Below are 12,401 nucleotides of genomic sequence, written 5' to 3' on the forward strand. Positions count from 1 at the left end.
TTAGGCATATGTGCCTGGATTCATTCAACCTATTAAATTTCCATTTGGATCATTTCAGTACTATTCAAAATAAAGCTGAATACATAAGCAATATATTTTATATGAAACATGACTCTGTCATCATTATGTACCTATATAACTTTTAAAGATCCAACTACAACATTCTAAAAATTGGTCTTCAGAGTTTTTTGCATATTCTATACCAGCATGAACTAGAAGCATTTAGGAAATGTTAAATAATATATTGTATCCGTTCAGTTATTTTTCTGTAGTGTCCATTTCTTCATGACCCCATTTGGGATTTTCTTGGCAGAGATACTGGAATGGTTGCTTATTTCCTTCTCCAGCTCATTTTACAGATGAGGAAAGTGAGGCAAACAGGGTTAAATGACTTGCCCAGGGTCACACAGCTAGTCAGTGTTGAGACCAGATTTGAACTCAGGAAGATGAGTCTTCCTGACTCTGGGCCCAGCATTCTAATTAACCGCACCACCTGGTTGCCCACTGGATCTACAGAACTAGGTTTTCTAATCTCCTGAACTTCATCATGCTAACTACTTTTTCCCCATTTATTAAATGACGTGGCTAGACTAGATGACATCTAAAGTTCCTTCCAGGTCTATACGTGTGATCCCATAATCCTTCCCTTCAAAGTTCAATTATTTTAACCTCTCAAATTTGTCTACTTGAAAAAATAAAGGGATTATTTTTCTTATACTTTTAAACCACAAGTAAATTTTTAAAAAAATAAAACTACAAACACATTTCTCTAACAATCAGATTAAAAGTACACTTTTAGTAACACCAATTGTCTTTTCCCTTGCCACTCTCAACCAAAACTACTTCAGTTTTCTTTGCCCAAATCTCTTTACCATCAAGTATAAGGCGCACAGGGTTTCATGCACATAACCAGTTCACCTTCAGCACTTCTCCATATCTTAGCTGCTTCTCAAGGCTATTCCCTCTACTCTCTAGGTCTTCGTCAATCATCCATACAACATTTCTTTTGTAAGCTATAGTCCAACAAAACTTCAGCAGTTTCCTAGCCAGTTTTCTTGTCTCCAGTTCATCACCTTCCAAACCAATTTCTCCTATTCTAGGCCCTTTAAAAGTGAGTTCTGAAAGAGACAATTTCCTAAGTATAATATTATGGACTAGATGGACTGAAATAATAAGCTGAAACCATTTTCCAGTTGAATCCTAATCTAAACAAAAAGATAAGGCAAGATGAAGGGGTATGTCAAGTTGGAGAATGGCCTAATTAAAGTTTCATGTGATGAGAGGTAGAAGTGAAGGGCTTGAAAAGTCCATTTTCCTTGAAGAATCAACTTTTTTTTAGGTATTTCTGATTCTTATTGTGCTAACAGGAAAGTTGGAAAAGTGCTGAGATACTAATCTCAAGGCCGTGGAACACAGGATCATAGGCTTAGACCTTAGAAATCATCTAGTACTAGTCCTCATTTTATATCTGAGGAAACTGAGGTCCAAAGAGAGTAAGCAGCTTGTCTAAGGTCAAATGGGTAGTAAATGGCAAAGCTGTGATTCAAACTCAGGTCCTGTGACTCAGTCCAATTTCATTGTTCTTTCCTGAGCCTCTCAGTGTCACACTGACCAGGACTAAAGATTGAGCACCAGATTCTATCTCTGACAGTGAAATCAATGGGTATCCTGTAGGAAAGTATGACTTTTCTTCATGACAGTAAACCCAGTCCACAAGCAATTAAGTTCTTACTAAGAGTTAAATGGCAAGGGCATGAAATGAAAAATGACATGATGCTGTCCCTGGTGAAGCTTACCATACGACAGGGTGTATATAAGTATAGGGCAGATTATAACAGAATCAAAGGAGAGACCCAGACAAAGTCCTCTAAGAAAATCTGAGGAGGAAGAGATCACTTTTAGCTGGGGGTTAAACAAAGGCCATGTGGAGATGATGACATAGATTGAAAGTTCAAAGGGAGAAGAATATTTCAACAAGTGAAGAGTATTCCAGGCATGAGAATGGATTAGAATGAGTACACAGAGCTGGGAGAACACAGAATAAAATCAATGAACATCTCAGTAATTTAGTAATTTGGTTAGAATGTGGAATCCACCAATGCGAACAATGGGAAATAAGGCTGGAAAAGTAAGCTAGAACCAGATCTTGGAGGGTCTTAAATGGCAGGAGGAGATACTTTGTACTTCACCCTATAGGCATAGACGCCCACATTACTAAACTAACAGAGACTAAAACTTTAAAAATTTTCCACCCCTTATTGAACCTATTTGTAATTTCTACCCATATTTCCTTTCAAGTAGCAAGTTTACAAGATGACTACTCACTATAAAAAATCTTTTGTTTGTCCTAAAACTTTTTTCGTGGTAGCATCCTAATTCCATGGTTCTAAGATTTAGTGAACAGGTACATATTTAGACTAGAAAAATATTTCATAATTCTGACAACCCTTATTTTTTCTTCCTCTCAATTATCTTTACAAACAATACAGATTTTCTCTTAGCCTCTCCCCCACCCCCTTGGTCAATTTAATTTTCTCTGGATCTTTTCCAGCTCCACTATGTTTCTGAAGCATAATTACCAGGACAGTACACAGCATTATTACAGGCACAAACATGTCATGGTTTTGTACATAGGTACAGGAATATTTTTTTTTTGCCAATACCTTTACCAGTGATATATGAGACTTTATTGGCTTTTGTGACTACAGTAACATTTTGGACAAACAATCTACAATGAGTATTAGTCTTCTTAGGGCAAGTATGGTCTAATGGAAAGGAAACTGGGCTAGGAGTTAGAAGACTCGTTTCCAGCAATGGCTCTGTTACCAACTGTTGACATCAGACAAGTCATTTGGCTTTTCTGTGCCTTGCTTTCTTCATCTGTAAAATAGGACAATAATCCTTGCTTCGCCTATGACAGAGTTGTTATGAGAATGTTAGGTAATAGATGCAAATCTGCTGAGACAAGTTAACTGTCATATTTCCAAGTAAGATGCCAATGCTTTACATTTATCTCTCATTTAGTTCTGCGGAAGAAAGAACATAAAGAGGTGCTGGTCTATATGCAAATTCTATTGCTCTACCCCACCAAAAAATAATTTACTTCTTGAATCCAACTGTTTTAATCCCTCTTTAATTCCAAGGCACCCAGTAGAACACATTCCAAACAATGGTGCTCAATAAATGTTGGCTAACTAAAAACTATCTCTGACAACCAATAACTACTGTATTCTCTACCCAAGTTTATTTTGTACTTTTCCCTCCCACCCTCAAAGTGATTCCCTGTCACTCTGTGAATTAGGACCAAAGTTCTCTTCTTTCAAGAGTGTTCCCCACAGCGCAACATGCCAGGCCTAGAGGCCTGAGGGCTACCCGAGTCTTACCTTACCTGTCCCAGGTCTTCGGTTGGCCAAACCGGATAAATGTATGAGAGAAGAGACTTTCCGGAGTCAAACAAGGGTTAGGCTTTATTCAGGGTCCTGGTTACATGTGCAGGGGGAGCTCTTCCTTAGGAGGGAGAGAGAAATCTCCCAAGGAGGCAAAGATCTTACGGTAAGAGATTGGAAGTAGAAGTGTAAGTGGGGAGAGAGGGGGAGGGGAGAGCGAAGAGAGGAAAAACGGAGCCTTCTGTCCTGTCAGGGCCCCTCCGCGCTAAGAGCGCCTTCAGGCTTTCCTGACCCTAATTAAGCTCTCCGGCCGTGTAGTTTGAACCTGAATACCGTGCCTGTTAGATAACAATAGGTGTGCCCAGATCCGGGACAGTCTCGAGGGCGGGGATGCTCCTCCCATCACATTTCTCAAGGGAAGAGGCGGAAATACACGAGATAGCTCGGTCTCACTCCTCGATTCCCTGGTATTTCATGGGGGGCCTCATGAGAACTCTAAGATTTAGAAGTTCCCACCTTTACCCGCCCGAGACTGTCCACATGGAATTGAGCTTCCATCCCCAACAGCAACAGATGAACATGTTCATCATCCAATACTTTTTTCCTTGAGAAATCCAATTCTCACTCACTTACTCTGAACTGCCTGCTCAATAACAAATTTATACTTTTTCTGGGCTATATTCACTTGAAATATCCTTTCCCCTCCCAGCGCACTGAGCTTCTCTGAAGTGTCCTTAAAACCCTAACTCATAACTGGAATTACAGTTCAAACAAACATTTCTTTAACCTTATGTTATCTATCTCACCATTTCCCAACCAGTAATCTGGGTACTTAAGGACTTCAAGGAGGAGGCATTTTTACTAAGTTGTGATGTAACAAAGTAGGGGTTTTGTCAAACCACTTGAAATAAAAGCATGTCAGGTGTTTATTATCTGTAAAGCACTGTGCTGGGCACTGACTGATTTTTGTTCCAATGGAGTGAAGGAATAGTATAAGAATTCTTCCCCAGGAAAATGACTTAGATGTCTGCAGAGAAGGAAATATTAAGTATGGATGGACAAATGGCAGTGCTAAAGGAATGTCTGCCCCTAACACGTGTACCAGTGGTGTTCCAAGAAGTTCACAGGCATGTCACAGAATACAAAGAATACTGCAAAACGCTGACTTATTCTAATATGTGGCATAGAAAATATCAGAACATCATATATGTTTGTAATAGCAGGTGCATGTATTTCATTCACTCAGTAAGCACTTTTTAAATCTCTCCATACATGCTAGGAACTCTGTCAGGTGTTGAGGATTCAGATATAAATAATATAGTCCCTACTCTCGAAGAGCTGACATTATTATGTTAATTTATTTCAGTTTATACTTAGTGGAAGCATTATTTCAGCGTTTGAACAAGTACCAGTTCATGTTTCCTGAAATCAGCAGGTCTGTCTTTTTCTGTTGTCCACTGAAGTTTATAAACTTCCAGCATGAGGAAGGGGCTGCATCTAGTAACTTGTTTTGTACAATACTCACTTCAGCACCATGAATAGCATGTGGGCTTGTCAGTCAGTCAACATTCAATGAATGCTTACTATGTGCTAAGCACTGTGCATGTTAATTCTAATTTGCTAATGCTAAAATTATTTACTATGTTACAGGTATACCTTTTGTATACACTTGTTTCATGCATGAAGCAAATTTTTGAAAAGTCATAGACAAAATCAAACATTTGTAAAACTAAATCTAATTATATTTTAAATGTCCCAAGATAACTACTATTTAATTGAGTTATTGAATGACAAATAAATCTGGTTTATCTTTTTTTGAATATATGGAGTTTCACATAAAAACCATCAGAAAATTCTGATGTGGCATCAATAACTTGTTCACAACTGATTTTTTTATTATCAGTAACATCTTTATTAGACTCTTTCATCAAAATTGAAAGGGATTTTAAAATCTTTTTCTAGAAAACCTACCTGCAACTGCATGACCACGTAATTGAACCGATCGTTCCTCCCACAGCCAATGAATCTGCAAACATGGTCTTTGCCTGGGTAAAACCAAAGAAAAATAAAGTGAAAAATGTTATTCAAATATCTTTTTTGAAATTCTAACAATTTGCTCTTATGTATAATATTTTAATAATTAGTTTTATAGACAGTCAATCAAAGGTGCAGGTGTATAAATTGATCTAGATCAGCTTACAGTCAATGCTAGGAGGAACACATTGAAACAGTCAAAAAAAATAAAAAGAAATGTAACCAACATCGTGTAGAGGAAAACACACTAGATTGAGCATAAAGAGACATGAGTTCTAGTCCCAGTTCTGCAACTAATTATCTTTATGACCTTGGATAAATCATTTCCTCACCTATAAAAATGAAATGGTGATACTAGGTAATTTCCATGGTGCCTTTCAAGTCTAAAATTCAACGATTTTATTTCTAACAATTTTCTATCAGCCTAAACAAATCCAGGAAGTGAAAATGCACAGAAGATGAAGGATAAAAAATACGGAAATAGCAAAAAGGATCGAATTGGCTAAGCAATCTACTCTTGGCTTCAAAACAGAGTTGTCATTTAAGCCTATTTCATGATATTAACTGCTATTATCATGAACATTGTTAACAGTGAACTATACTATTTCAACAAAAACTTATTTAAGTTAGCTGTAAAAGATTCAGTCAGATAATATATCCATGATGAGAAATATAAGTATCAATAAATATTTAACTGATTTAAAGAATTAATCCACATAACTTAAAATTCACTTTAGTTAACAATTTCAATTTTCTACATTAAAGTTTATGACAAGCAGCACAGTTTGTGAATAATATTTTATATTGCTCCCATCCCTTATTTTTTTCTTGCTGTTCTTAGAGGTGTTTACAAATAAGAGGACCGTAAAATATACAATTCATCTACAAACTGGATAATGCAGGCATCTTCATAGTTACTAGCTATTATAGTATCTAAGAATGATTTTCATATATTTTTCCAGAGTTTTGTAAATTAATAAATTTAAGTAAGACTGATAAAAGAGAATGGCTAACTGGTATGTAACCTCCCTCTCCTGACAGATGAAATAAGAGTCTTCATTCTAAGTTGTAGTTCCCCTTTTTTTCCCTTTTCTATGGAGGGATGATTTTTTTCTTCTTCTTTCTGCTTATAGATATCATATATGAGTATAATGCTTATGTTACAAAGATTTTTTTCAATAATCTAAAGATAGAAGATCAATTACATGTTGCTTCATTTAAAAAATAAGTTTTAGAATGAAATGAAACAAGAATGGACAAAAATGTTATATTCCCTGTGTTGAAGTATTTCCATCTGACATCACCTACTCTCATAAGGATACCTAAAGGTATAGTAATAGTAATGAATTACTATTCATTATGCTAAAGTACTTCTGGTCTCTTGTTGACATCAAACTCTGTCTTCAGAAAATTAAGTAAACTGCAAATGTAATCCTCTGCTGTTTAATGGAAGTTGGGCATGGTGTACAGAGGCAGTATTAGCAATAAAATCATCCAGAATTCAATTGTGCATCTTCACAATTTTAGTTAAGTGTTTAATGAGGTTTCAGCTCATATATTTATGTTCCATTTTACTACTGTTTTCATATTTTGGATACATGCACAATTCATGAGGTATTCATTGCTACTATTTTTGAATGATTATATATACATACATACAGAGAGAGAGAGAGAGAGAGAGAGAGAGAGAGTTTAGTAAGATCATCCAACTGCTGCCCCAATACACAACACTGCAGCAGTAAATCAAACTTCTTTGTAAACAAAAATCTCTTCCAGAAGCTCCCAGGATGGCAGGCTTCTACAAGTTCCATATGTCTGTACTGGGAACAGCATGTTCCTAAGGAGGGTAGAAGAGGCAAGAGCGCTGTCCCAAGAATATCAATGTATAAGAAATATTTACTGAACTGAATTTTTCTATTACTGGTTCTGTCCTTAAGGTGCTCTTCAATGACAATTTATTACTATAATAATAATGGCAGTATCACATAATGGATACAATAATTCCAGTAGCTTCAGGTACATATATAGAAAAAAATCATTATTTATTTCAATAATATTTGAGATTCAGTTATGAATAAGACACACTATAGCTTTGGTATCTCAGACAAGTTTACCCTTACATATATTTCACACAAAATTATAAATAACTATTTTTGCTAAAAATAGAAATCATTACTAAAACATCAATCATATCTTTAAAGAAGAGGTCATCTTGTTTATTTTGTCAATAAATCAAGTTCCTTTAAATCTTGAAACCTCTTTCTTGGTGGATTCAAGTGAACAATGACTGATACGACAGAGACAAAGTCCACCACCACCATGTCAGGTAAAAGTGCTTGATCAAGATTTAGGACAATTTGATTGATGAGGATTTTAGTGGTGTTTAATTTAATTTTTCAATGACTTTTTGCTGGTTAAGTTATAGTGAAACCCAGGCAGTGAAGACAATGACATAACACATGGGGGAGCATTTTATGACATCTTTTATGCACTGTTCAGTGTGACCCAGTTGTCTCATACAGTGCAAAAATTGCCATTTTGTGAAGTGATTAAAAGTGTCTTCATGTGAAAAAAAAAAAAGTTGGGAGAGTAAAACATCTCTAGTAATGGAAGGGGGCTTACCTTGGTCAAACTTTCTGTCCAACTGTTCTCTTTAGTACTGAAGACTTACTGCCCTCTGGGAGCATTCTTTCTCTAGTGCTAATGGTTAGTCGCTGAGCTACAATAATACCCTGTCATGCCTGATCTTCATTTAATCTGGGACTTCGCTAATTGGAAAGCAGCTGTGTACAGGCAGGATCACACATCTGAGGCTGCTGCTATTTTCCTTCACAGTTACCAGGCAGTGAGCTGTTAAGACAGACAGCAAACTTGCCTTGGTTACAGATAATGTCTTAGTCAATTCTACACTATTTGTCAAAGGAATAAATAGAAGTGTTGGCCTAGATCTATAAATATTAGAAGGCTTATGCTATAAATAAGTGACTAGTGTAAAAGACTATCATTAATAGTAATAAATTGATGCAAAAATACTGTTAAAGGATGGGCATAACCAATATTCAATAAATGAAAGAATATAAACTGCCCAGGTAAAGACTACTATTTGAAAAGGACTGCTAGAAAAACTAGAAAATAATTTGGCAGAAATCAGATTTGGAGGAATATCTTATACCATATACCAAAAAACTTGAAATGGCTATGTGACCTAAATATAAAATGGCATATCACAAAAAAAAAAAAAAAATGCATGCACACACACATGTATCTATAGGAGAATGGAAGGGAATTGTTAGAAAAGAGTTAAAGCTGATTGCAAAATATAAAATAAATAAGTATAATTACATAACAATTCATGAAAAAAATCAATGAGGGTAGAATAAAAAGAGAAGCTATTGAATGGCAGGGGGACCCTTTATATCAAGTATCTTTAATAAGAGTTTTGAAAAGGGTCTGATGTCCCTGATAAATATATATCTATGTATACAGAGAGAGACAGAATTGACACAAATATATAAAGACAAAAGTCATCCTTGAACAAAAGTAAATAGTCAAAGGATATCAACAGAAAATTTTCAGAAGAAAAATGTAAATTATCAATAACCTTATGAAATAATCCTAAAATTCACCAATAAAAGAAATACAAATTTCTAAATCTTCTATGAGGTTTTACATACTCATCAGGCTGACAAAGATGACAAAAACTAAAAATGATAAATGTCAAAGAAGCTGTTTGAAAACAGGCACACACATGTACAGTTTGTAGAGCTGTTACCAAACGTCACAAAATTATTGAGAAAGGACCTCAGTAGCCATCTATTCCAACTCACCTGGAAAAAGAGTTCCCATTACAACATCCTAATAAAGTGGTTATCCAGCCTCTTTGGGAAACTCTCCAATGAAAGGGAACCCAGTGCCTCCAAAGGCAGTTTGTTCTAGACAGCTGTAACTGTTGGGCCTAAATTCATCTCTTTGAAATTTTCAACCATTTTTATAGGTTCTCCCTTCAGAAACAAAATAGAACAAGTCTAATCTTTCTTACAACGTAACTGCTCTTCAAGCGTTTGAAGACATCTTATCCTTCTTTCCCTCCCTCCCTGCCAAATCTTCTCTTTTCTGAACAAAGAAAACTGCCAAACAAACTTGTATGTGAATGTAAAACAGCAGTATTATGCTCCAAGAAATTACAAATAACAGAAATTTTTTGAGATTTGAAAAGATTTCCATTAATTGATTTAGAACGAATCCAAAAGAGCAGTTCATATAGTAACAATATTAATGTACAGAAAAACAACATTGAAAGATACCAGATCTCTAATCCATGCAATGACCAATCATGAATCCAGAAGACTGACAACGAACCACCTCCCCTTGGCAAAGAGACAGAATATAAGGACAAAATGAGGTATATATACATTGGTTGGTAGGCACAACCAATGTATTGATTTGGCTTGCTTGGCTATACTTTATTAAAACGAAGGCCACTGTGAGGGAGAGAGAAGAGAGAAGGAGTGGAGGAGAATACTTCAAAGTAACATCAAAATTTTTTAAAAAGAATAAAGCATTTGTTTATTTTTAAGTTTCATGTCAAGTTCCAGAAACAACAAGTAGACAGGAGTAGTAAGGAGGCAGGAACAGTGAGTTTCTTGAAGTTTAGCAGTGAAAGGCAAAATCAATCTAGTAGAATACATAACATGAGAGAATGTAAAGGTCAAGAGAAAATTCTGTTTTGAAAACAGGTAAGACCTGAGCAGCAGGAGGGAACGCGCTAAGGAAGGAGAGCTTGATTATGAAACTGAATCCTTTTAGGGGATTTGTTCTGAAGTATGGATTTAGTCAAAGGGCCACATTTGAGGACCCAGAGGGCCAAATGTGGCTTCAATCCCCACCCCTGGATTAAGGGAAGCTCTTGAAGATGAAAAGGAGTGGGATGGAGAGTACAAATAGAGGAACTGAGACTGGAAAAAGGAGAAAAGAATGAATGAAGATGAAAAGGAAAAAAAAAGTCAGTTCAAATTCACTTAGCACCAAGTCAACCTGACCATGATTTCCTAGCTCTGGCAGTTTTCTCCTTTCCCTATTCTCATCCCCCTACCCCAACCCTAGCCCAAGTACTCCAGTGAGTTCTTTTCTACACAGTCATATCTGATATTTCTTCCTAATTTTTGGCAATATGTATTTATTCCCAAAGGAAGCAAAGAGCCAGCTACATAGCCCTAAGGAAATCATGTAACTTCTCTGTGATCTTTTCTTGTTCTTCATCCTTCTAGAACTTACCCTCTACTCCTTGATACTCTGACACTGCTCTCTCCCAGTCCCCTCCTCCCTACCTGACTACTCTCTGTCAGACTCCTTGGCTGAATTTTCATCCAGGTCATACCTACTAACTGTGAGTGTCCCTCTATCCTGGGCCCTCTTTTCTTCTTCTATACTATTTTCTCTTGGTGACCACATCAACTCCTATGGATTCAATTATCATCTCTGTTAATGGCTCTCAGATGTACTTATCTAGCCCTTATCTCTCTGCTGACTTCCAGGTTTACATCTCCAAATGTCTACAGGTCATCTCAAATTGGATGTTCTGTAAACATCTTAAATTCAAAATGGCCATAAATGAACTCCTCATCTTTCCCCCTCTTCCATACTTCCACAGTACCATCAAAGGCACCACCATTTTCCCAGTTATTGAGGCTCACAACTTAGACGTTACCCTTGATTCTTCACACACTCACCTTCCCCCACCCCCACCCCGCCATTCTCATATATAGTTGGTTGTCAAGGTCTGTGAATTTTATCTTTACAACATCTCTTGTATATATTCTCCTCTCTCCTCTGACACTCCCACCAACCTGGTGCAGACTCTAATCAACTCATGATTGGCCTACTATGATAGCCGGCTGGTGGGTCTCCTTATGTCAGATCTCTCCCTACTCTAAGTCATCCTCTAATAAGCTAAAAAAGTGAGTTTGCTAAGGCACAGTGATCATGTCACTGCTCTCTTCAGTATATTCCATTACTTCCTTATAACTCGAGGATCAAATATAAAATCCTATCTGGTGTTCAAAGTTCTTCATAAATACAACCCCTCACTGCCCTATCCAGTCTTCTAACACTTTCAGTCCTACCATGTAATCTACAATCCAGTGCCACTGGCCCTCCTTGTTATTTCTCCAACAAGACACTTCATCAGGGGAGGAGCCAAGATGGCAGAGTAGAAAGATACACATATGCTAACTCTGAACCCACAGCCCATAAAATATCTGTAAAGAAGAATTCCCAACAAATTCTGGAGCAGCAGAAGCCACAGAACAATAGAGTGGAAGAGATTTCTGTTCCAGAGAGACCCAAAAAACTAACCCTAAAGGTCCATCGCACACTAGACCCGGAGCAGGGCTCAGCCCTGCCTTGGCCACGCCGCACAGAGAGGAGCAGATCGGAGCAGAGCAGATCGAAGCAGGCTTCAGGGACAGAATCTCCAGCTTCCGAGCAGGTCCCTCCACCCACAGATGCCAAAGGTCAGTGAGAGGGTCTTTTCACCTCGCTGAGAGGGGAGCGGGGTGTCTCCATAACTCATGCCCCCTCAGGAGGCAGTGGCGGAGGCAGGAGCAGACAGGAGCTCCCAAAGCAGGCAAGAACTCAGATTCATTGTTGAAGGTCTCCTCATAAACCCCCTGAGGGAACTGAGCCTGTGAGGTGGCCCTGCCCCAACCTGGGCACCTGAACTTAATCTCACACTGAATAGCAGCCCTGCCCCACCAAAAGCCCTGAGGCTGGGGAGGAGCATTTGAATCTCAGCCCCCAAGCACTAGCTGGGTGGATCTGGTGGCGAGGTGGGTGTGGAAAGGAAACTCAGAAGTCAAGTCACTGGCTGGGAAAATGCCCAGAAAAGGGAAAAAAAAATAAGACCATAGAAAGTTACTTTCTTGGTGAACAGGTGTCTCCTCCCATCCTTTAGGATGAGGAAGAACAATGTTTACTGTCAGG

The 12,401-nt window shown here is 37.6% G+C and overlaps 1 protein-coding gene across 2 annotated transcripts in view; it reads right to left on the minus strand.

Annotated features, from left to right (window-relative positions):
* The window catches only part of TTBK2 (tau tubulin kinase 2), a 232,985-nt gene that overhangs the window by 117,505 nt on the left and 103,079 nt on the right, over positions 1 to 12,401 (minus strand). For both annotated transcript variants that reach the window (XM_072623579.1, XM_072623577.1), the window contains exon 4: positions 5,358 to 5,431. In XM_072623579.1, the coding sequence (XP_072479680.1) occupies positions 5,358 to 5,431 (74 nt within the window). The remainder of the gene's footprint in view (positions 1 to 5,357; positions 5,432 to 12,401) is intronic.

Source organism: Notamacropus eugenii, chromosome 7, assembly GCF_028372415.1.
Source record: "Notamacropus eugenii isolate mMacEug1 chromosome 7, mMacEug1.pri_v2, whole genome shotgun sequence".
NCBI lineage: Eukaryota > Metazoa > Chordata > Mammalia > Diprotodontia > Macropodidae > Notamacropus > Notamacropus eugenii.